This window comes from Amblyomma maculatum, chromosome 7 (assembly GCF_055883805.1).
Source record: "Amblyomma maculatum isolate TAMU_Amacu chromosome 7, ASM5588380v1, whole genome shotgun sequence".
NCBI lineage: Eukaryota > Metazoa > Arthropoda > Arachnida > Ixodida > Ixodidae > Amblyomma > Amblyomma maculatum.
Genome location: NC_139350.1, coordinates 101,303,902 through 101,330,105, shown reverse-complemented (window position 1 = coordinate 101,330,105; position 26,204 = coordinate 101,303,902). Strand labels below are relative to the sequence as shown.

At 46.1% G+C, this 26,204-nt stretch overlaps 1 protein-coding gene across 2 annotated transcripts; it reads right to left on the bottom strand.

Annotated features, from left to right (window-relative positions):
- Positions 1–1,295: 1,295 nt before the first annotated feature.
- Positions 1,296–18,916, bottom strand: LOC146184154 (uncharacterized). Of its 2 annotated transcripts, XM_084608791.1 has the most exons (5): positions 18,793–18,916; positions 13,284–13,435; positions 8,582–8,648; positions 3,479–3,565; positions 1,296–1,456 (listed from the first exon to the last, which is right to left on the bottom strand). In XM_084608791.1, exons 1-5 carry the CDS (start codon positions 18,889–18,891, stop codon positions 1,373–1,375), a joined length of 489 nt encoding a protein of 162 aa, XP_084464917.1. In that variant the 5' UTR covers positions 18,892–18,916; the 3' UTR covers positions 1,296–1,372. The 2 variants fall into 2 exon arrangements, with proteins under 2 accessions (XP_084464917.1, XP_084464918.1); XM_084608792.1 differs by lacking the exon at positions 8,582–8,648.
- Positions 18,917–26,204: the final 7,288 nt, after the last annotated feature.

The following is a 26,204-nucleotide window of genomic DNA, read 5'->3' as shown; positions in this document are numbered from 1 at the left end:
CATGCAGTGTAGCTTAGTAAAACTTTCAATATTTAACAAAATGGTCACTATCTACAAGCTAGCTAAATTTGTTAAGGTTTTGTGAAATTCACTAGCAGCTATTAACGCGCCATTTTTGCTATTTTGCGCACTTCTTTAGGGCACCAGTTCTAAGTAACTATTTGCTACAACGAAAAAACTCGACTCTCGTGGCCAAGATTGATACTTCAACTAAACGATACAGCAGCGGTTTTCTTTTAGAAGCAGCAGTTTTCGTAAAAACCTGGGCAAAAGCAAGCAAGTTTAACAATATCCTTTTATGCCCTTGGTTTTTTTTACTCACTGCCCAAGTAAAAACGTGAATAGTTTTATCAATGCATACCCTCTGAAAAAAAGATAATATTGTTTTTACATTGGGGAACTAAACGCCATTGTTCTAGCTTAAGCGGGAGAGCTACAGCTCTAGCACAAACATACTGAAAAACGGCTGCTGACCGCCGCTAGCGCGGTACCCTCGCCGAGCAGTTAAGACGCCTAACTGCTGAACCGCAGTTTCCAGGCTTGAGCCCTCGGCCGCGATTTGATAAAAGCAGCCATGTGCTGGACAAAGATCCAGGTAGTCGAAATTAGTTTTTAGTCCCCCGCTATGGCCCTTCTTTCCCTCCTCTATCCCTTGCCTTACGGCGTGATTCAGGTGCTCACCAAGAAGTGTGGCAGTTGATGCGGATCTACGTTTCGTTCAACTAATTTACATTCAGTGAGCGAAGGCTCAAAATTGTGAAATATTCTGAGGATGGGTGGTACGTTATGTTACATTTAAAAGATACAACTATGCGTTATTAAAATATCTAAATTGCCTCATTTGCTAACATGTGAACAACGCACTTTGCCTTTTTATGGCAATTCTCGTAACAAGCCTTTGTTTCTGATTTTTTTTTCATATAATGAAGGAAAAAGAGAGGAAAAAATACTTTATCGCGCCGTTTGAACCGCAGTATACCCGGGGACTCATAAACAGCATTTTTGTGGCTCTACAGCGAAGTCTAGGCAGAAATGGGAAGCTGACGAACTTTTGTCTTCATCCCACAGAGCTACCTCATTCAACTTACCGTTCCCCTTCTCTGAACAAAACACGCCACAAAGCCGTGTCTCCTTCGCTTTCCTGCCTGTTGCAGCTGCTGCACAGGCACGAAAAGCTTTGCGCAAATATAGGGTGGGCTTTTCTTTGCTGCCATCTGTCATTCGCCTTGTTAGTAAAATTAAAACGCAAGACAGAGCCGTCACGCAACACCAACATTTAATAATCCGGCATTGCTGAGAGGCAGGGAAAGCGAACTTGCTTTCTTTTATTCCCCGACAACATTGCAGATGTCCTTGAAGTAGGCGGGAAATCTCACGTCGCATGTGTCTTCATATTGTTCCTCGCAGTCTTTTGGAATCGCGTCCGCAACTGAGCGGTCGACCCAGAGCATGCACACTGAAAGAGAGTAAGGGTAGAAGAGCTTTAATATTGACACCAGTGCACCGCCAGTGCATAGCCAAGTGCTTCGCCAGTCGAGACGACGCCGGAGGCAGCACTCGGCAGCTCTCACAAGAGCGAGTCAATTTATTCGTGCTGCGATGGTGCCGAAAATCGCCTCTGTCGCTTTAATCCGATATTCTTGGGCTTACGCGATACTTCCGACGAAACGTGGACATCCGCAAAGAAATAAAAATAATAAAGTTATACGAAAAAACCCTCGGTGTAGGAGCTATATTGTCTCAGAACGGCCACATCACTCGGAAAATACTTTGCAGATAAAGGCCGACCAATTATTGTAAATTTAGCGTGCGATATTCTAGTATTTTGAAAAATGGGCCCACGTTGAAGAACACTGATAATGTTGTACAATAGTTTTCCTTCGGAATTCGGCTGGGTTGAATCTGTACAGAACCGCGCCTGCACGCTTGATCGCTCGCGATTATAACCGCCGTTCCAGCGTCAAGTTATCAACATCAAGTTATCGCTACCTTGTCCATTTTTATATTTGCGCCAAAAATCCGCAGTTCGTTGTTTATTTCATACATTACGCTCAGTCCTCATGCAAATACGGTTGCTTTGTCACAGTCATGTCCAATATCTCATCGCCCTCGCAATCACACTTCTCGCGTATTTTCGGCTGTAGTAGAGCATTTACCCATTCCATCCTCACACACGCCATAAGCCATTGAAATACCTGTACCCGACGACAATGCGACGTCAGTCCGAGAAACAGCCGCCATTACGAGCTGTGTTCACTAACATATTTGCTTAATCTCTTGGTTTTATGTGCTTTTAGAAAAAAAATACATTTAACAGTGCAGAAAATGCACATAAATGCGTTCTTGTTTGTGTCAGTCCCTACTCGTGTTACGTTTCCACATAGCCTTACTTTAAACATTGTATATAACTGTTTCTTTGCAGCTCAGTATTTGTGTTTAATGATCCCTGCTAACCATTGTGAACGTTTTCCTATAATCGTTGTTTTTTCTCTTACACTTGTTTTTATATTTCCTTTACATGTCCCATTCACACAACACTGATATGTAGGCATAAATGGAGACCATGAGTTAATTGAATAAATTATTAAACATACAGGCAAGTTAGAGAAAATTTGGCTCGCATTGCAGGTCAAACGCTGTGGAGAGCAATGTGTTGTAAAAATTACATATCATTCATCCTTCTCGCGTGAAAAGAGAAATCTTGCGCCTCATTATACGCTTGCGACCTCGAAGTGGTGTTACCGAGGTTCAGTAAATTAAATGTCAGCTTGATATGACATGGTATTATATACGGCGTTCAATATCGCGAAAAAATGACATAGGTTGTTAAAACCACTCATGTGGTAGGCTAATGATGTCGAATTCATGTACTCGTTTTAGTATGTAGTTTACCTTTATCAAAATGGCGTCGTGCGCGAAAGATTTGATGCCACGATCCGGCAGGAGCTCAGAAGCACAGCTACTGGCGCACCTCAATGGAATTCCAGCAAGTGGTTCTTGTTTTAAAGTAGAAATGAGATGTAAATCGGTTTGCTAAGTCTCAGCTTCAGGTGGTATCGGCGGTATCGGAGAGACAAAAGGTGCGCCGAAGAATGGACTCCGGGAGCCCCTCTTTAATGTTTGAGAAGCTCGTGCACAGTCTTTCAGCTTGAAGCGAACGAAGCACGCTTTCCAGGAAATCAATGTTCTGCCTGAAGGCAATGAAGATGTCAAAGGGCAAAAACAGAAGCTTTACATTCTGACCAAATTTGATAGCGTGGAAGTAGATCTTGACAGATTTAATACTCCTTCCTTTCTATGTTTGGTGCACGGGAAGAGGGTTATATTTGCTTTCACCGCTAGTTAGAAATTACCCATTAAATTCCGTTTTCAATCTATGTGAGTCGGTTTCCTTTTCTTGGCGGTGGTATCGGCACTTAACCTTTGCATTCGAAACTTTGAATGAAATGTGAGTGTCATATTATCAATGTAGTCTTACGGTTTTCTCCTTCGTACGGAATGGTGGCCACCAAGCAGTCCTTGTAGTTGCTGAAATTGTAGTAGGCCGTGTAGAGAGTAGAGAAGTCTGAAAGTAAGCGGTAGTTTTAGCTCATTGCACTACAGAGTCAAGTATGGAATGAGGCTGGTCAGATAAATATACCTTCCAAGGATGCCATATATGCACGATACACCCAAAACTGACCAACCCTTGTAGAGGAGATAGGGGATAAATGGCGTACCTGCGGCGAGCAAGTAAGCCGCTTGACCGCTTTGCGATCGATAGCGATGTAAGTTTGCGGCAGTGCATTTTAAAGCGTGTTAAGAAATAACAATACGAACCTACAATGCATATAACAGTGTTTTGGAGTCTTTTTTTTATTTATTTACAGAATACGAAAAGTAAGAAAAAGCATCAAAATACAGAAAATATGGACCGTATGAGCAATGGTGTCAAAGAGACAAAGGTTCATAAATTGAAGCCCTCGATGCTAATTACTCACTTCTGTTTTTAACGCGGAGTTTTTGAGGTGAGGGACAAGACATTAATGAAAAGAGGTCCCGTTATTTCATTCTTCAGAAGTTGTATACTCCCTGCATGCCTCGACATGGCCCGATAGACTAACACATCGAAACATGAGAGGCAAATTTCACTCACGACTAGCCGTATAAAAACTCACAAAATGAATAAGGGGGCTTAGAAACCCCGTCCTCCTCCTCTCCCGATTTTGTAGGTAAGCTGCGTTACATCGATACAGGTTATCGGGAAACGCGCAAGTTCGCCATATCGTCATTCACATAAAAGCAGCGATCAGACAATTTACTTTGATGTAATTGGCACGAGCGTCCCAGGATAATGATAGAAATGAAATTTTCCGAGCAATGAATTTGTTTTGCTTCCGGACAAACTTCATTCTACGTAGAAAGAGCCAACACACTCCATATTTAGCATCAAAATCGGGTGGTACAGTTATCACTTTTCCAAGTCCTTCTAGATAAAGATGTGTGCGGAATCCTGAGACAAAACTGTCATTTAAAATCAGTTCAGTTCAGGCGTTCAGTCGTGTCCGACTCTTCGTGACCCTATGGACCATGTCACGCCACGCTTTCCGGTCTCTCACTATCTTCTTAACATCACATAGCTTCATCTGCAATGCCTCGAGAATGCCATCTAACCATCGCGTTCGCTGCCTACCCCTTCTCCGGCGACCCTCAACCTTTCCCAACATCAAATCTTTCTCCAGCGACTCCTCTCTTCTCATCAGATGACCAAAGTAGCTGAGCTTTAACTTTAGAATTTGACCCTCCAATGAGCAGTCAGGGTTTATGGTCGACAATATCGACTGATTTGATCTTCTGGCAGTCCAAGGAACTCTTAAGAGTCTTCGCCAGCACCACAATTCAAACGCGTCAATTCTTCGGCGGTCAGCCTTTTTCACAGTCCAACTCTCGCATCCATACATCACAACTGGAAAGACCATAGCACGGGTTATACGGATCTTGGTTGGTAGACTAATGTCTCTGCTCTTTACTAGGCGGTCAAGGCTAACCATTGCTCTCTTTCCCAGAAGCAGGCGTCTCCTAATTTCATGGCTGCAGTCTCCTTCCGAGGTAATCTTGGCGCCCAAGAACAGAAAATCTGTCACAGCTTCCACTTCTTGTCCATTGATGCTCCAGGACTTGATAGGGCAAGACGCCATGATCTTCGTCTTTTTAATGTTCAGTTTAAGCCCAAACTTCTCACTCTCTTCTTGTACGCGCATCACAAGTCTCTTGAGTTCCACTTCACTTTCTGCCATTAAAGTGGTATCATCCGCATATCTAAGGTTGTTGATACGTTTTCCAGCAATCTTCACTCCAGCTGAAGACTCGTCCAGACCGGCCTTCCTCATGATGCACTCTGCATATAGGTTAAATAGGCAGGGCGACAGTATGCAGCCTTGCCTCACTCCTTTCTCAATCGGAAACCAATCAGTAAGGCCATGCCCAGTTCTGACTGTGGCCTCTTGCCCTTCATAAAGGTTCCTGAGGAGACAGATGAGGTGAATTGGAACTCCCATCTCTTGGAGAGCTTGCCACAATCTGCTGTGATCTACGCAGTCAAACGCTTTCGCATAATCAATAAAGCAGAAGTAAATGGGTTTCTGGAACTCTCTTGCTTTTCCATGATCCAGCGAAGGTTGGCAATTTGGTCTCTAGTTCCTCTGCCCTTGCGAAACCCAGCTTGCACGTCCGGAAGCTCCCGATCCACATACTGCTGCAGCCTACCTTGCAGGATTTTTAACATCACCTTGCTAGCATGCGAAATAAGCGCGATCGTGCGGTAGTTGGAACAATCTTTGGCACTGCCTTTCTTTGGAATGGGGATGTAAACTGACCTCCTCCAATCCTGTGGCCACTGCAGGGTTGTCCAAATCTTTTGACATAATGTATGCAGTGTGTTAACAGCGTCGTGGTTGAGGTTTTGAAGCAACTCAGCTGGAATACCATCAATTCCGCTAGCTTTGTTCTTAGCAAGGCTGGCTAAGGCCCATTCAACTTCACTCTTCAGGATGCCCGGCTCGAGATCAGTAATCACAACCGTCCTATGTTGGGTTTGCACATCCGGGTCCTTCTTGTACAGTTCTTCTGTGTATTCCTGCCACCTCTTCTTTATGTCTGAGGCTTCAGTGAGGTCCTTGCCTCGTTTGTCCTTTATCACGCCCAGCTTAGCACAGAAGCTTCCTTTGATATCTTTGATTGTCTTATACAGAGCTCTTGTGTTCCTTAATTGGCTGTTGTCCTCAACTGCTTGACACTGTATGTTCAGGAAGGCATTCTTATCTCTCCTTGCTATTTTCTGAAAATCCGCATTGAGAACCTTGTATCTTTCTCTTTCCCCCATACCTTTTGCCATCCTCCTTTCCTCAGCTATTTGCAAAGCCTCTTCAGATAACCAGTTTGCTTTTTTGCATTTCTTTTGCTTTGGAACTACCTTAGTAGCAACTTCTTGTATTATATCACGAACATCAGTCCACATCTCTTCGGACTCTTTGTCTTCGAGATCTAATTCTTGAAATCGATTCCTCACTTCCACAGCATATTCTAATGGAATCTGATCCAGATCATACCTGAAAGGCCTTCTAGTTTTCTGCGTTTTCCTCAATCGAAGCTTAATTTTGGCAACAAGAAGCTGATGATCGGTGCCACAATCGGCCCCAGGCCTTGTTTTTACTGCTTGTATAGCGCTTCTCCATCTCTGCCGGCAAATAATATAATCGATCTGATTCCTGTACAGACCGTCCGGTGAAATCCATGTGTACAGGCGCCTCTTGTGCTGTTGAAAATGAGTATTCGCTATGGTCAGGTTGTTTTCTTGACAGAACTCTACTAGCCTCTGCCCAGCTTCATTTGGCTCACCAAGACCGAACTTGCCTGTAATTCCGGATATTTCTTCACTCCCGACCTTAGCATTCCAGTCTCCTATGAGAAAAACGACGTCTGATGATGGGGTGCGGTCTAAAAGGCATTGTAGGTCCGCATAAAATCTCTCAACGTCAGCTTCTTCAGCAGCAGTGGTCGGTGCATAGACTTGGATAACTGTTATGTTGAAAGGGTGACCTTGGATCCGAAGTGAAATCATTCGGTCGTTTTTGGGGTTGTATCCTAGCACTGCTTTGCCCATTCTTCTGTTTACTATGAGAGCGACCCCATTCCTTCTCTTGGATTCGTGCCCACAATAAAAGACATAATGGTCGCCGGAGTTAAATTCTCCCATTCCGGTCCACTTGAGCTCGCTGATACCCAAGATATCAATGTTCAATCTGTCCATTTCTCGCTTGACGATATCCAGTTTACCTTGCGTCATAGATCTTACATTCCATGTTGCTATGTGATATATCTCCTTGCAACATCGGACTTTCCGGTCGCTTCCCGACACATCCACAACTGAGCGTCCTTTTGGCTTTAGCCCAGCCGCTTCATTCGTCCTGGAGCTACTAGGAATCGCCCTTTGTTCATCCCCAGTAACATGTGGGACGCCTTCCAACCTGGGGGGCTCATCTTCCGGCGCCATATCGATAATGGTATTGTGACAGGCCATAGGGTTTTCTTGGCAGGAAATACTGGAGTGGGTTGCCATTACCTTCTCCAGTGAATCACATTTTGTCAGAACTCTCTGCCGTGACCTGTCTATCTTGGGTGGCCCTACACAGCAGAGCTCACGACTTCATCGAGTTTCGCAAGCCCCTCCGCCACGACAAGGCAGTGATCCATGAAGGGGGTCATTTAAAATATTTTGCACTAAATTTAACATTCACGACAGAGACGCAGCAAGGCGTTAAAACAGGGAGCTTTATTGGATTTTAAAAAATTACACGAAAAGTACCATCTTTATTGGAAGCCCTAAAATCAAGAATGAGATCCTTAACCCTCTACAATGCGATAACGTCTCCCTTTCTAAAAACGCGTAGAGAGAGCGCCACTTGCGGGGCCAACTTTAGCACATCATCGCTTTTTGCGCAACGCCAAAGTGCCCTCTAATTACTTAACAGCGCTGTAATGAACCTGAGAAGACATTCACTGCGATTCTGTTCAGCTTTCCACGTCTTTGTTAGACAACGTTCAAAAAATATACCTCAAGGCATGGGCGTTGGAAAGGCGATGCAAAAAGCTTATCGGTGACGTCCCGGATGGTGAGAGTTAAAAAACTGCGTTTCCTTCTCAAACACACTGCCTTCCATCTTCGAATTGCGCTGAACAGCACCACACGGACAGTTAATTCTAGCACAGTAAAGTCCTACGGGTTACTTTATTAGAAAAAAAAATATTCCTCCATCAACTGATAGAGGAATATGTAACTACATATGTTGAACCTCTGGTTCAGTTCACAATTGCCAGTTCGAAAACGACAAGGCAGCAGATGTATGTAAAAACTACATAGTGCAAATCTGAGATTAATGGAAAAGCTGTTTCCATTTCCAGGTTTTTCTGGCTGGCTACTTCTTTCCGGGGCTTATTCAAATACACTGTCGACAGTTACTGCTCTTTACTTCCTGGACCGAACATTCTGTTAACTGATCGCACATTGAAATTGTGAGAAATAATGCTTAAAATATTCACGTACCATTGTCCATAAAGTCAGCTGGTCAACTGAGCTGCCAGGTGATATATGGAATGTGGACTTCTTCGGGCTACGGGCACAGACACAAACAAAATACAATATTGAATAATTAGTTTTACTCCATTTTTCCTAATCCCAGGCCATATGAATAGCATAGTAGCGACAACTTTTACCGGTAATGACTTTTTAAATAATTATCAGAAAAGCGCTTTGTCTTGAACAATTGCTAGTAGCATATGTCACTAGAGGGACATATGCTGCACCAGTACAGCAGTATGTTGTGGGCACAATCTTTTGCTCTAAGAAACTTAAAATGATTTGTTTGGGCAATGCAAGCAATGTTAAATTATTCCGGACGCCTTGGGTGGTTTGTAATAGCGAATATTTTTTTTTATTATTATATTCGTAGAAGGATGCATAATCGAACCATGTAAATTCACAGGGGCACGGTTTAGCGAACTTTAAATGCTGTAAGTGATAACATTTTATGGCATCTTTTGCAGGCTTCTTCATACGTTTGTTAACAGCTCTTTCTTGAATAAGTTAGTTATGAAGTTTGTGCTGGGGCATTGTCATTGCCAGAATTTCTGGAAGGCTGACTAGCCTTCTTGTTTGCCCCTGCTTCTATAGGAGAAGCACTCCATGGCCGCATTATTTCGAACAAAATACTCCACGGCAGTGCAGGCTGATCTGTAAACTTTGTCTTTGCGGAGTAGCATCAGACCAGTCGTACAAGACACTTTTTTTTTTATTATTGCAGGTTATGACACAATTTTATCCGCAGGGTAGCAACAACTGAACTGAAATAAGTGATTCTGAACACATGCAGGATGTGATACATTTTGCTCGCAACAAAAACTAGGAATCATTTCAAAGACATCCACAACTCCTAGAAGCGAAGACCTTAAGCATGCACAGTTTTCACAGATCACACAAATTAAATATGATTCGTTTGCACCAATAGCGCAGAGGTCACGCGTCCTTACCGCAGCGCCTTATAGCCATACTCAGAAATATTATTACGGGGAAGCAAGCCGATGAACGCAAATAACAGAGAACTGAGAGAATACGTCCAATGACCGTGAGAATATTTTTAATAAAGTGCGGGGGGGGTGGGTGGGGGGGGGGCTAGCGTAAGCGCTCCTCTCTGCGCCACTGCCCGCTTCTTTCTCGTTTGTAACATTGCCTCGGGCCACCGAGCGATCGTCCCCATCATTGGATTGGATTGGTACTGAGGCTTTCCTTTTTTACAAGGTGGACAAGAAAGGTCCTAGCCAAGTCAATTCCCTACTGTGACGGAGTCTGTCCCGCCCTGGCGCAACGCCACCAACACCAACACCCAGTTCTCAAGGCGTCGTTTGGTTGTCTCCACCGCCATCCCTCTCATCCCGCTGTGTCGCATCACTGTCAGCAGCAGCGTCTCTTTGCGGCTATCCAGACGTGAACCCCAGCACATATGACAAAGTTGACCCGCTAGGCTGACATGACATGAGCACTTGGCAAGTCAACACAATATGTTCGATCGTCTCTGTCTCCCGCTCGCATACCGCACACAAGACATCCGCGTTGGCCTTGCCCTCGATCCGCGCCTGCCATTTCTTCGTGCGCAGTACCCCCGCACGGGCCTCAAAAAGCAGGGCGCTCCCCAGGGAGTTGTCATATAACAGCTCCTGAGTGATGGCCTTCTTGTGCGTAGAGTACATACCAAGAGCCGGCTTGGCCGCTGCACCAGTTCGCCGCCGCCTGGTCTTCGCCGCTGCCACGTGTTCACGCACCTTCGAAGTAGTTCAGCAGGTGTCTTCAGTGTTTGACACAGTTGGCAGTGGTACCTCATACTTTGCACTCCGTTCCCGTACCCTCCTCTTCCAGCGTGTGCATACTCCGGAGTACAAAAGGCAGCGTTGTACTCGATTAACCCAGCGGTCCGCGCCCAGAGTCATCGTGGACTCTGGGACGAGGAAGTTTGTCGATGTCGATAAGATCCATGGCATGACAATGGGTGTGACTGGGTAAAGAACAGAAAGAAGGAAAAAGGCAATGGCTTGCCGCTATGATTTCCCGACGAATCCTGGTCCAGGATGCTTTCGGGACACACGTCACCAAGAGCCGATAGCCGAAGCCCAGGCACGCACAGCGTAGCATGAGCGGGGGGATTTCCTCATATGTGGTGTCGTCTTGAGTCGCTGAGGTCTTCTAGTCAGCGTCTAGGCAGTGGGGTCATCAGGTCAGTCGGGTCTCTCGTAGTGTTCTTTTGTCGTGTTGGTGGCGCCTCGGGTCGGTGGTCGAGTGGTCGGGACGGGGGACGGGACGGAGGAACGGCAAGGTCGCGCCCGGTCTGGCAGGTTGGAGAAGAGGCAGGTGATGCACTCCTTGGAACCCGATGCCGACGGCGCGAGTAAACACAGGGCACCAAAGCTCCGGACCAGGATGACGACGGATGATGACGTACCTCACACCTCCGACCAAAATGTTATACGGTGCGGCAAGCCGATGAACACAAAGAACAGAGAGATGACGTTCGATGACCGTGAGATAATTTTTAATGAATCGCAACGGGCCTAGCGCGGACGCTCCTGCCAGCCCCACTGTCCGCGTCTTCCTCGTCCGTAACAATATGCGGAATGACTTATAGTGAATTTTGATTGTTCTTCTCGAAATAGTTTCTTCTTGGTGACTTGAAGACGTGGCAACTTGCACCACAGGTGCGCCCCGTCTAAGACGGTGATCAGAAACGACGAAATATGGATAACGGCACTTGAGAGTTACAAAGAGATTAACTAAAGTTTATATACAAAATTTGGCAATATTTAAAGTAAGGTTAGGCAAAATATACATGGATCTGGCTAGCTCGGCCTAGCCGAAGATGTACACATCAAGCCATGGCTCAGAACATCAGACTGGTCTCTCGGGCTTGGTTTTAAGCCCTCCGTGTCCAGCCCACATTTCAGTTACGTCCAATCGCCACGAACTTCAACATGATTGGTTCGTGGCCACGTGCAACTTCAGCAGTGTGAGTGAAACCCTTTCCACACAACGAAAGAAAAAAACACAAAACACAAAATGTCACATGCTGCCCACATTCTACTATACACCTTGCCGCGATCTCGCGCTGAGATCCTCAAAGCAAATGATCAGCGTCGTTAGCGGACCGCCGTCGTCTCGCACCCCCGCTCTTCCTAGAACTTGCAAAGTTCGTGACCTCTGGCTTAGCGGCGGCGCGAAGGAACGACGCTCGGTCAATCGGCCCTCCCGCGGACGTCTTCCCCTTTCTTCAACGTTCCCCATCACTCTTCCACCGGCGCCGAATGTCACCCTTCTGTCTAGACACGACGTGTCTGTGAACGAACGTTTCAACCGCGACGGCGGTATCGTGTCGGCTCGTATGAAGAGCATACTGCAGGTACGCACAAAGCAGCTTAACCTCCCCCTTTGGGGACTCGATTGCATGTCAGCCGCCCGGTGACACTCATCACTCTAATGGCTTTTCCTGCTTCATCCGGTGATTCGCGGCGTCTTCTTGTTTGCACGCAGCTAGCATCAATTCATGCTACAAGCAAACCTACCACGAGGTACTGAGGGGGCGCCTATATAGCGTTACCTTACACTTATATTGTTACACGACCTTGTGTACACAATGGCTTATAGCCATGCAGCATTAGGTGGTGCAACCATGCTGTATAATTTTCGGTTCTCGCCAATTGTTTCTGCTTTTAAAGCGAAAGCTTTACTAGCCTCGTCGAGCTAAGGGCATCGGCACGGTAAATTTGACCTCAGGTACGGCGCTGTAGTATACTAGAATTCGTAGCAGCGCTCGTTTCTGCTGATGCTTTGCTTCTTCTACTTTGGACTCCTGTTTCCTCTTCTTCCCACACACCTAGGAAACTTTATTCGATCCGGCAAATATCTCTACCAATATACAACGTAGCCTGACACAATACAGCCTTCTAGTCCCCCGCCTACTCTTTCCCTCTGCCACCACTGCTGCTCATCTGGCTCTCCTCCTGGGATCTCCAAAATGCCCTCGACATCTTCGTGCCGTCTAGAGCCGGCTGTAGGGTCGTTGAGGTTCACAGGCAGCTATAGAAGAGTCCCGAGCTAGAACTAGTGCTTTGGCTGCGTTTCCTGGACGTTCCCAGACAACCATAGAGGATTTAAATCTGAGAAAACCGTGTCTGATAATACTTAACCGAGTTTCCACTCTGTAAACTAGGCTCACGGCTTTATGAGTCTAATGCGACTAGCAACACAGCATAACCGAACATAACAGAGCTTTCGCTTGCATAACAAGGTTTATACGACGGACAGCCCAGCCCCTCTTCTATATTAAGCCACAGAATGAAGTTTTGGTAGCTATATATCTATTTTAAACAGTGTGTTCATGTCACCTACAGGGCTTCAAACATTTTCGTCGTTTTCTAATGTAGCTGTTGTTCAAACTAATTGGCTTTTTACAAACACATCTTAAGCGACGCATCATTACATTGCTGTGTTTGCTGTTTGCGGGAGGCCACATAGAACCTATGTCTTGTGAAAAAATCCAGACCATTATCATTATAGTTACACCAGAAATGAGACTTCCATTTTGAAGCGATATAAGCCACAGTGTTCTAGTAATGAGCCGCTGTTTCCAGTCCCTGGTAACGACGTTACTTCTAACGCAGAAAAGCTAGCGAAGTGTCCGTGCTGATCGGTAAGCAGGGCTCACTTTTCGGTGCCGTCAGGGCTTCTCAGGCTCCAGATGTAGGAGGCCACCATGTGCTCTGGGTCGTAGAGCACAGCATCGGAGACCAGGCACTGGAACTTCGGGTTATCACTCGAAGTAGAAATGGCGAAGACATGCTTTAGAGTGCTGATGGTCTGTTTAGAAGAAAGTGTGGGGGAAAGATGCCATGGTTATGTGCAATCGGCTGCCGTCGGTACAAACATTCTTTTTTTGCAGAAAAGTCGCAGGTTGTTTATTTTAAAACGTAAAACTACGCTGATGACAGGACACACGACCCCTGCTCAGTTGTATGTTTTGAAATAATGCATACAAGAAGCCTCCATCATACATTTCCCTAATTCACATGCGAATCAATGTGCGGATCTTCCTTGATTTTCCTTCATTATGCTTGTCCATCGCCATCTTCTGACGAACTCGGTCTTTCAATACCGAGTTCTTAATTTGTGAGAAAATAGGCGAATCATGTATTAAATATCCCCATCATTATCAGCATTACTACGTTACATGCAGTGCAAAGCCTTTCATTCAACCATGCACTCCGCTGGCTGCGGCCTCCTTATTATCACCAATTTCCTAACCTCATTCTCAGGTCAACATTTTTTATTCTGCCTAAAACTCAGTTCTCAAAAAACTGCCAGTTTTCGAAGTCAAGAAATATTTTGTCGTTACGAAGCCGTGCAGTAGTAACAATGAATTGGCTATATTTAGCAAAGGCAACTGAAAGATGCCTCGCTTCTTCTGCCTCAAAATATATTTTGTTGTGATTCATTAAGTGCTTCTTCAATTTACCCGCCGTAAGGTCTAAAGAAGCACTAAATCAGAATTTAGTAAATGAGGCTCAATAAGAAGTTAACCTACGATGTGACATTTTTGCCGTAAACGTACCTTTCATGAGCAAGAAAACATCGCTCAACAAACTGCACGTGCCGTCGCAAAACACGAATTCCTTCACCTGCGGTTACCAGGCGTCTGCTGCACATTTTCGTGGAGCACAAGTTCGACATCGATAGGCAATTACGGTAAATACGAGCAAAGCAGAGCACCGAGTGTTTCGATTGACGGCAAGAGTTTGAAAATTAAGACAGCTCGAAACAGGTGACACAGATTAAGCCTAGGCGCAAAAACAACCGCTGCATCTATCGCCTCGCGTGCTCTGCTTTTAGTGGCTGTTATACACAAAAATTAAAAACCGCAGGCCTTTAGTGGCATTTGTGTTCTCTTGTTCTTGCTAGGTGGCAGGTAAAGCGGCTTCATTCTCATTTCAGCCGTGGAATCGGCTACCCTGTGCCGACTGCGCGTTTTTGGTTCGTAATCTGTTTTTTTTTTATATATATCTTTAGCACTACCGTAGGAAAGCGCATGCATGCATGTTATCAAAGTTTGAACTCTGCTGTTTCCGCAGTGCAAATACGGACGTGTTTCTCGGATAGGCTGAAAAGTAGTTGGGAAATACCATATTTACATGGTATGATATTTGATATTTCCATTTAGATGGTAACATAGCTCTAATTTGGTTCAAAAACAAAAATTGGCAGTGGCTTAGCTTGGTTAAGCCTGGTAATTGCGAAAGCAATATCTATGGCTACGCCTAGCTGGTTGTGGTGCTTGTGGTTATGCTTATAATTATGCAGTGATTAACTCTGGCCACGGCATATGGTTCAACTATTGTTTATTACGGGGTGCTACCTGGTTATTCTATGTATAACTAGTAGTGAGGCAAGGAGTGCCGTGGCTGCAACGATATACTTGGTTGTGAGTGAGGTTAAGGCAGAATGTACAACTGCCGCTCCGGCACCGGCTGCAACGGCATTCTTTAAGCCAGCAGAAATGAAAGCATCCCTGGAGACTGCGTTGGCTCCACCTGCCGCTAGGCCACCTCCTATTATAGTATCCAACTTTGCACCTCCGGCGGTAGCTGCGGTAGGAGCGGGAGTTAGGCCGCGTTTGGTAGCTACCGCCTCGCAAGTTGACGGCGCGAGTAGGGGCCCCTGTTTTTGCGGCAGATGGGATGACGTCACTCCGGCTGTAGCGCTCCCTCACGGAGGGAAAGGGAGTTAGGCCGCGTTTGGTAGCTACCGCCTCGCGAGTTGACGGCACGAGTTGGGGCCCCCGTTTTTGCGCAGCTGTGCTTGGCGGCACGCCAAAGGTCACGCTAAAGGTCAATGGTAGCTACCACCTCGCTATGCGAAGTTCTAAAAGTGAAAGTAGTATTGCTTACGCAATAAAAAAAGCTTCTCAAGCGAGGAACGACATACATCCAGTACATCGGCATACTGCGCCGGATTTCAGTGCCTTTATTCGAGTAATTTCGTAAATATTCGTGTAACTGGCAATATAAACACTTAGTGCAAATCGGCTGAAATACTTCACGCGATTTCACGAGAAAAATATCCAACCAGCTAAAATGCGTCCTCAAATTCGTGCATGTATTTCTTGCGGACACCTGAGTGGAATATCCCTCAATCCTTTCTGGTTATACAGCACACAAAGGGAATTTAAGAGCTTATAGATCAAAATAATCCCAGAAAAGGTTCGTCTGCCATCATACTTACTACGCAGTTAGCCAATAAACACGTGATAATCGACGAAATATCCTATCTAGATCAGTAATCAGCCTGTATGTTTTCACTCAGATGTGGTTTTGAAAGAGGCACCATGAAAGAACTGCGCATGACACAGCGGCATGAGTCAAGATGGTGAGCAACAACCCCACGGTAACAATACAGCGCACAAAAAAAAAAATGAGCGGGACAATTAGGACCGCCTACGTTTGAAAATGCGAAAACATTGCTCTGTGTGGCTTCAATGTATCTGCAAATGTATTTTAAATGAATTATTTTTGTGGAAACTAATTGTGTCCGCATATTTCCCACGACGCCCAAGACCAATGATAAAGAGTTTTCTCGTTGCAAAGCGACAAAAGTTGCCCAATTTGCATGGCCTTGCGGTCTTGGGCTTCTCTACGCTGTCGCTGCACCTCTTCGGAGTCCAAGCATTCGCGAGGCCTGCTCCGTGAAGCCTTGCTTGTAGACGGTTCACCGCCTATCGCGCTCACAACTGTCAGCGCATGATTGACATGGCAGATGAATTGTGCGACCTTGGTGACATCATTTCTTCCGCCCTACCAATTCCACCAGCTTGCCACCCCTCTTCCCGGCCGTTCCGCTTCAGCCGAGACCTGTCATCATCATACACTCCCCGCTGCGCTGCCGTTGCCCCGGCTGTGCCGGCTATCTGCTTGAAGGCGCCATCTTTTCCGGTGCCATCGAGTTTCACAAAGACGACCGAAGAATTTTGCGTAATCTGGCAGGAAAGGATTCAGCCTTAAAAGCGAAGCGCAGTACTGTACAGCGTTGCGTGAAGAGTGCATAAATCACTCTTCGATTGTGGCAAAGATAACGACCCCAGCAACCTCGCCAAGCACGCTAATAGCTGTAACAAATGTATCCCAAGATTCGAAAAAACTACTATAATCGGACATTTCACAAACCGGCGCGAAAGAATAATCTTTGAAGCATATGAAAGGGAACGGGCCGGTTCCACGGAATGCGTAAGCGATCCGTCAATAGCGCTGACGCGCAGAGAGATCGAGTTTTTTAACAGGCAGCGTGATGGAAAACAGTGGTACATGGGTTACCGTTTGATGAATTGCACTTATAAACTTGTATCTGACATGTGTTTGTACATTTTTTCTTTGTATGTGTGTGTGTATAAGGAGAGAATTACATGTAATAAACAGTTGAAAGTTCGCGCATGTACCAGCCTTGTCTTGTTTTAGTGAATCGTCTTGCGTCAAAGTTTAGCGCGTTTACCTATGATGGAACACCAACTAGCCGTCATTACAGCATTACTTAGAACATTTTGGTTGGTCGGATTTATGTAGTTCGACATCTTGCAATAACTTCGGCATAAGGGCGCTGTGTAGAGGGTTCCGAACATTTCTGTCATCAGAAGTACTTTATCACGCAATGATAGTGCACAGTAAACCGATGGCTTGCTTTTCCCGTCCATCGAAAAACGATCGCCGCGTCCAGAATTTGATCCTGCATCCTTGGGCACAGTAGTCGAGCGCACAATAGCTACCACACAGGTGGGGTAGCAGAACCGGCGATTATGCCATCCTTGTTTTCTTCGCTTTATTGGTATAGTTTTTTATCCACTGCGCAAGCAGAATATTTTCAATTGTGAGTAGAATTTGGGAAAATTTTGGTGCAAAGGACAAACGATTATGTATGGGCAGAATGGTGAATTGCTTTGGTTTGGTTTTGTTCATGGGGCTTACCATCCTAAAGCGACTCAGGCTATGAGAGACGCCGCAGGGCAGAGCTTCGGAAATTTCGACCACCTGGACTACTTTTGCATGGACTGGGTTTCACTTCCATTGAAAAGCGGTCGCCAAAGCCGTGATTCGATCCTGTATCCGACAGGTAGTAATTACCCAACACGTTTCTCAACAACGAGGCAAAGTTGTTAAACTCTTTACGGATACGTTCTGATAGACGTTCATTCGTGCTAAACTTCGCCAATCCTACATAGTGCCATCATTCATGTGTAGAGAACCGTTTTGCACCATTAGATTTTGTTTATTCTGTAGAGCTGTAGGGTACCTTATGTGTGAAGCTGGTCAGGACCGCGTCAATTGCCAGCGGTAGTATAACTTACTGCCGACGCCGAAGAGATTAGGTCGACAGCGTGTTGCGAATGACTTCTTCAGCTCACAGCGGTAAGTTCACAAGTATGCGCGGCCAGCCCAATGCGCAGAGAATGCAGCATTTTTTTTTTTTTCAGCGCCGTGCGAAACCAGCCCTATAGAAATCGTTTCACTCCTCTAAACCCTTCATGCGGCCGTGACATTACAGAAGAATTAATTTTTTTTTTTACGAAAGTAGCGACTGGCAATTTTTCCGAGATTGACAACCCGCGCACTGCGGGTAGGCCTCGTCTTCGCAAAAGGTGGAAGCATTTCCTTTCATTGCGACGACAGCGTCGCACAACGGTCGCTGCGTAGCGTGTAGATTCAGATACGAAGGTAAATGAAATCGCATAAGCGTCTGCTTGCTCATGCTGGTTCGATGTTCATTAAGACAACTTGTCGTCCAAAAAGCTAATCAGGCTAATGTGGCCTTTGCTGCGCTGAAAAATTCCCGCAGTATCTCTATCTAAAAATCGCCTCGGACCTTTCATTAGGATTTTAAAAGAGCTGCTTGAAAGCAACCTGTTAACATTTATTTTGTTAAGGCAATGTGTCTGTCTGACCATACAAAGCTACAGTTAAAGATGGAGCTTTCTGAAGAAGATTAAAAGAAGGACTTAGTTAAAAAAATATCCTGAAATCAGCATAAAAGGACCGTTAACATCTTGAAAGAAGACATTTACTCCTTTAGAGGAGATTTTTCAAAGTCCTCTTCTCTATATTAAAGATATCACTTTTTGTTTAGTAAAAGCGTCCCGACACATACCTAGTGTAATGAACGTCTCTTCAATTGCTTACCTTGAAGGCTTGTATGGGGCCATGCGGATGCTTGGGATTGATGCTGGTGGCTACAGTGACGACCAGAACCATTTTTACCACGGTGCTCAGCGCCAGCATTTTGGAGAAGGAGAGGTTTTATTATATGTCCGTTTTCTCTGTGTGCTGGATCCTCTCTTATATGCGCGCAGAGCTGGTTTCTCAACCCTAATTAGCGGCAGCCCTAATGTTATGCATCGCACGCGCTGTGCTGCGACAGTGACAAATATGGCACGCGCACCGCCGCTGCTACACATAGACCAGTTTATTAACCGAGGAATGAAGTCCGTCGGTGATCATTCATTTTTCCCGACTAGGCTTCTCTTTACAGCAAGTTTTCAGTCTTGTTGTCCATGTAGGACGCATAGTGGAAAACCTCCTGCGGCAAAGGAACCTTTTCTAATTACTTGCCTCAGCGGGGAGCTGCACTATTACGTTCGGAATCGCTTACATATCTACTCCGCACGAGACGGAATGACGACATCATGTGGCTGTATGATAAAATTAGGACATCTGTATGACGAACCCTTGAGAGACCAGCGACAAAGTAGGGGACAGCGATTCTCTTTTCGCGCAGGGATACAGTTGAAACACGGAGGATGGAATGTTGCTTCTTTAATTTTAGCATCATGGAAGGACGTGATGTGGCATGTACGCTCCTGCGTTGTTTTTAAGAACTGAAACATCTATTTTAGAAAGCGGACAGGCTGACAGGGGCGCTCGTCACGCTGCCATCGTCAGTAAAGTTGTCTGCTTACGGCCAGACTGTGCGCTAGCGTCTGTCGGTTGTTACGAAGAATATCATGTTGGAATTGCTCAATTATCCCGAATACCCACTTTACAGCATTAAACGCCTCGTCTTCCAGAAAATCTGGCTTCGGTGCGATGTGAACTCATGGCACTGGCAGGCGACATGCCCGTGCCCTGATTGGTCTTCATGCCCTATGAAGCAACTAGGCCGAGTTGGGAGGCGCTGACAACTCGGGCTCTCCCACTGAGGTTCGACGATGAGATAGGAATCCAGGGCCCTTGGGTGCTGCGCTAAACAGGCTTCCCCTAAGCCATGCAGGCACGCTGGTACGACTTTGTTAATGGGGTGATTTATATCTATTGCTGGTGAACTTTCACGTATTGTGGCATATTAAAACTGTATGCTAATGAGTATGCGTGGTGTAAAAGGCGTGTAAATAAAATATTACTGATTAAGCGAATAGCAAAGAGTATACCCATGCGAACGAGGACCATGTAAAGAGGGCCGCCAGACGTCAACCAATATAGCTTTCGCGTCTTACCATTAAAAGACGGAGCTGGTGTCGTCTACCCCTCCTCCCTCGAATTTTTTTCGCAGAACACTCCTTGACGAACTAAGCTGAATAAGCTTTTGATCTTTGGTATAAATTACGCCGATTCATGTTTTATTAGGATCGAATGAGGTCAAGCTTGTTGACTTTCATATTTCTGTATGGACGTAAATTTTCTCTTTTTTTTATGTTGCTTGGTTTCTGTCCTGCACATTCTTATTTCCGTGGCAAGGTGCTGCAAAGTCTAATATTTCTTTTTTGTAAGCCCTTTCAGAGACGTATAGATAATTGTTTATACGCTTCCTCTTGTCTTTTCCCGCAAGAGTTTATTTCACCTACCTAAAGGTGTCATTTTGTGTGCTATGACGCCGCTTGCCACTGCATGTAAAAAGGTGCGCTCTCTCAAGAAATCGTTTCCCGAAATCTTTCATGCCATGTGAAGCTCCCACTTAGAAGAAAAACCTGACAGAGATCTCGTCATGCCGAGAAATTCACGATTGGTGAAGGGGGCCGTGATATCGCACAGAATTGTAGTTACAATGTATGTATATATGTATAACTTTATTAGGGAGCCGGCAAACGACGGGTTAAAGCGTCGTGACGCTGGCCAAGCGTCTACCCGGGGTTAAGCCCTACTCTGCACTACCTCATTTGGCCCGTTTGTGGTGGGTTGTGGGGCTTGTGTTTTTCGAGCGCACCCCGGGGCTGCTGGACGGCCCATAGTTGAATGCACTTGTCTGTATTCTGCACAGCACTTTAAAGTTCCGGCGGGTATGTCCTGGATGCAGCTTCGGTCGGGAACCTGGCACAGTCCCACATGATGTGCCATTGGTCCGCCGGACCCACTTGACATACGCATATCACTTGTGTAGATGCCTGGGTGGAGGACGTGTAGCACTGCCGGGGCTAGAAGTGACCCGGTTTGCATTTGCCTTAAGATGACCGCCTCCTCCCGACTAAGTGCCGGGTGAGGCGGCGGCATTGTCCGTCAAGCTAGGCGGTAAAATTTAGTCACTTCCTCGTAACTGGTCATTCGGTCTTTTGCTTCGAACCACCATTCGGGACGGTCCCTCTCGGGGGCGCGGAAGGTAAGCGCTCGCGCCGCCGAATGGGCCGTCTCGTTGTGATTCGGTGAGGATGCACAATCTCCCGCGTGCACCGGGAACCACTTGATGCGGATAGTGTTGCCGCGGTCTTGAATCTGGAGCTTACTGATGATGGCGGCCGCCGGCGCGCACACTCGCCCCTTGGCAAAGTTGCGCAGCCTTGACTCAAACGTCATCATGGCATGTAAGAATGTAACGCAAATAATTGAGCTGAAAAAGGAACTCGAGTGAAATGGGAAACGAACACAAAAACCTTGGGTCTCGAACCATGTACACTATCCCTAATCCACCGAAGAATAATCCTTCCACTTAGTCAAACAGATGCATTTCGTGGCCAGAGCTAAATAAAAATGATAGACGGTTGGACTACGCAAACCAACGTAATATCGCGCAAAAGCGTCCAGATTTCAACTGTCTGTCCACGTTTAAGGAATTTCCGACTTTATATTTATTGGACCAAATCCATTTCATAGGTGGGTTTTTAACGGGGATCCTCTCAATTTTAGAGTTCCAGCTCAGAACTGCGCAAAGTCTGCTTTAGGAGTAGGTTGCCCAGAATATAGGGCGGGCCAAGTCTATTAGTCTAACTGTCTCTAATCTTTAACGCGTTTTAAGACGGCCGTGTGAAAGCGGTGTGTTTGGATCCCCTGCGTACGGATGGAGGTTATTGTTGATGACGAAAGTCAATGCACAGCGCAAAAGAGTAGCGGTAAAACACGCGGGGCGGCAGCGATACGAGTTCCCGTTATGCCGTTCCACGAGAAATGTCTGGATTCCAGTCCACTTCGTTTCGACGGTTTCTTTTTTTTTTTTTTTCCTGAGCTCGACACAGACATAACAAATGATTCGTGGTTGGGTTTGACTGCGTTATGCAGTGCCTTCGCACTTAAAGCAGGAGTTGAAAATTAAGCTTAATATCCCCCAATCATTTTTGTACTGTAGCACTCGTATCCTTCACGTCAAAAATATAAAACAAAGTATTTGTTTTCCGGCGTCCTCTGGGATGCGAAATGTTTTAATTCTAACATGGCTACCCACCTTCAGTTTGTGTTAAAAACTGTTCCAGGATTGTAATATTGGGCAGAAAATTGAAATACGAAGAGCGAACAAGAGTATAGATTTGAGAAGGTTTAGAATGATAATATGAATCGGCCTTTTGCGGGACGTGACTGCGCAAGCACCCAATTCCTAGCGGTGTAGTCGCGAAGCGGACTGTTGGGGTAAACAAACCGGCGGCGGCTGCCCGCGGCGCCTGCACTTGTGCGGTTGTTTTGGTGGTCGTTGTTGGGTAGTGCGATGCTCCCGGCGATGTCGACTACTTATGTAGCGTTTGGTTGCGATACACAATGTTTAAAGGGAAGCGGCCTCGGCTTTTCTCGCTTTTCAAGCGCTTCACGAGACCGTCTTCGACACGAAGCTTGTATAAAAGCTGTTCGTCGGCAGGGCGATCAAGGGAGCCCTTGAGAGCGTATCAAGACTGTGCGGGAACCACTTTGTAACAGCTACAAACTAGGTACTGAGGTTAAATATTTGTGCAAGTTGTAATGAAACCTTTTATTAACGAGCAGCAAAGCCCTGCATGTCACCGTGACACCCTGACTTCATCGCGACTTTATTCACCTTTTCGAGCAACGAGGCCACGCGGGCGAAGGCTCTGAGCCGTTTTCAACGAGCGACAAACCGGACAGCGATACTAAAGCAACCAGAAGAGTCAGCAGCCGGCTACCATCTGCCAGAGCGATGCTTGTGGGGACAAACGTGCACACGGCGAAAAGCTATAGAATGTTGTAAATCTTTCACTTAAAACAGAAAAATGGAAGAACCTTTTCTGCAATCAACCTGCCATTATTTGAAGCTTGTTTCAAGGCGTTGAATATTGTTTCCTTGGCCTGTTTTGTTTTTGTTTTTTTGCAAACTTGAGTAGCTGCAAGACTGTTTTCAAAGTCAGATCCTAGAGATTCTAATGGATGTTCCCTTGCACCATCACGTTAATTGCCTTTGAGAGTGTTTATTACAATTTCATGTAGCATTGGACTTTTTACATTGAGTTTGATTGAAACTTGATGGGTTACAGGTGTTGCTGCATTGTTTTGTTTAATGGACATTTAGTGTCACAAGCTGACTAAGAAGAGCCCGAAGGCTGTTTCAGAAACTGTCAGATATGTTGTTGCAGCAGAGTTGCCAAACTTTCTTTTCTGCCATATGTTGTCGCTGCCTGCAGTGGCTTAAAGAGAGATTCATCTAGCTACCAGCCATAGATTGAAATTCTGCAGGGTGATGGACACACACCGGCAGAAGACCGCCACCACGGGGGCCTCCGATGTGCCTCAACAACACGGACTGTCAGATTACGTTAATTCGTAATGCGAAAATTGAGCGCAGCTCATCAGCTGTTGCACCTTTTCGATAGAATGAGGCAAAGATTTCGAGCAAGACATGTATGCACAATTACAGGCAACTTTTTAATTTTTCACGCATATTACTTCAAGAAACACTCCACTAACAGTTCTTGATTGTCATGAAGGAAGCTTTGTGGTTATCCGAAGCCTTCCACTACCCCCAGAAACTCATTTTTTCTAGCGTTCCTGCCATCTGCAAACCCACATTTGAAAGCGCGCCAAGGAACGCCACGCGACAGCCGCCGTTAGAAATTCGGTGGCATTCGCACCGCAAGCGGTGTTGTCCTACCAGTCCCAGCCCCGTGGGGCCAGGAACAGCCACCTTTCGCAGAGCGCGCGTTCAAGTGTGGCATGCAGATGCCAGGTACGCATCCCGCCTCGGCCAGTCAGAACGTCTCAAAAGCGGGACACACTTTGTCCACGGCAGCATGAGCCATTAAAGGCTATTGCATTAAAAACATTTGATAACCGGGAGAGGGGGGCGCCTTGGAAGGGACTTGCAGCGCCTAAAGAGGAAGGGCCAGCCCTGACGAATTAAGCTGCGATTTGAGGAAAGCTCTCTAAATACTATCCACATTTGTTCTCAATTACGAATCAGGGTCTGTTCTCTCTGAAGAGGTGCACTATTTCAGCGAAAATTGTGCAGGTTTCAAAACGTTTAGAGGCACGCTAACTGCGCAACATCCCTCATTCCAGAGAATTCCACTGCAGATGACACAAAAGTTGAATTGTGGACGGGACGGATGAATACGGCTCAGAAAACTGCGCTGCCGAAGCACCATGAGTTTGATAAACCGCGGAAAGAGCACGCTAAAGTGCTCGCTTGCCACCGGTGCAGGGTAATTTCACTGGGCTCCTGAGTGAGAACCGAGAGCGCCAAAGCGCAAGTGTCGCCGCTCACTACGTCGCTCGTTTGAAACGCCCGCCCTCAATTTTCTCGTTTACGTACTAGCTTGCACAGCCCGCACCTCCGTTAGCCTGCCTCCATGGAAGAAGCGTGGAGCAACATGTATAAGTTACTATATGGAAGAAGCTCAGAAAAATGTAGTCCCCATTTTACATTGCGCTCGCGTAGATGGGCGAAGGGTGGCTTACCCAGGCCCTGATGGGGCAGGGATAGGTAGGTCATCGCCGCTTGCGGCCGAGGCTACCCTGCCACCAAATTTTTATTAGTTGTAGGCCGCCGCCACCGTCGCAACCGCACGGCTGTTGCATCGTACCGTAGTTGCGGAGCGTGTCTCTCTCCTTCTTCTTTGTCTTTCTTCTCTACCTTCTGTCTTCTGTCCGCACGAGGCAACGTTTCTAGAACAAACTCAGTTTCACACCTCCCCGTAGCTCAGTTTCACAGCTCCGCCCGGAGGCGACATTCCTTTTCCAGCCCAGATGAGAGCAGACACTGACGCCATTGTCACCGTCACGCGACGTCAGTTCCTTCGTTCTCGGTTGCCGTGGCAACAGCTACGCGTTCCAAAATGCATATGGCGTCACGCATGTTCGTCGTCTACCTCGGACTGGAGGAATGGGGTTCATTTGGCGTCGGCAGGCCAGCAACGATGAACGTCACGCACACGACGCACAACGCAGCAAACAGCGTGTTTGCAGCTGTTCATGGGTCTCACAAGGTGAGTATGTTATAAAAGCGTGTGTTTTTCGGCTCGAACCAAGTTTTTGTGTAAGCGAGATTTTAGAAATGCCAGTCTCTAACGCTGACAACATAAATACATGCGGTAATAACCAACTAGTGTGCGTTAGGACCTTTCTAAATCAATAACTCTGGTGGCAAACATTGTCCCGTTTCTGGGCAAGCCGCCGTCATGGGGTCATCGAGCGATTCACTAGACAGTCGTAAAGTGTTGTATTAGAGTTAACCGTTTTTCGCGGCGTTGTAATCAAGGCTGCTGGTATATAATGCGGGATGAACATACAATTTCGAGAAATGCACGAAACTTCGAGGCGCAGTTGTTTCAGCCTTTCGTGACGCGACTATGTGTGCAACGGGATACTGCTGCGACACTGGCGCCTCATTTAATTCATATGTCCGATACAAATTGTGGATCAGCTGCAGTGCATTGTTGCAGTGCATTGTTGCGGAGTGTTCTATGGAGAACGCGGAGCCGTTTACCGCAAGTAATGTCATTTAAAGACAGCGACTGGAAATGACACTGTGCTCTGTATTAATTGTACCACTGCTTCGTAGTAGCACTGAAGTAACTATGTATAGCGCAAAAACATTACTACTATAGCAATTCATTTATTTCACCGTATATATGATAGGAACTCCTGAATAAAATTTTTGTATGGAACTCAAAATGGTGCATTCTAGATAATGACTGCATGTGTTGTGTGCATGTTAATTGGGCTATAGATGATCGCTGTTAACTGGGGGACTCATGTTGGTTAGAAGTTTCCGAAACGGTTTCTTGTACGGAAGCCCTCCAATGAATGCATTAATTCATCCTAAATTACAGTGTCTTGCTCAGAACAGCTGTTACAATCCATGGGATGGTAATGGTGTCGGTGACAAGACTGATCAGCCTGCTCAAGAAAACGGTGTGACACCAATGACAACAGTGACTCATTCTATTTTA

Coding starts and splice junctions, on each gene's coding strand:
- LOC146184154 (XM_084608791.1), bottom strand. CDS start 18,891: ATGCTGGCGCTGAGCACCGTGGTAAAAATGGTTCTGGTCGTCACTGTA. Junction 13,436..18,792: donor GCCCCATACAAGCCTTCAAG/GTAAGCAATTGA, acceptor TCTTCTAAACAG/ACCATCAGCACTCTAAAGCA. Junction 8,649..13,283: donor AGCCCTGACGGCACCGAAAA/GTGAGCCCTGCT, acceptor CTGTGCCCGTAG/CCCGAAGAAGTCCACATTCC.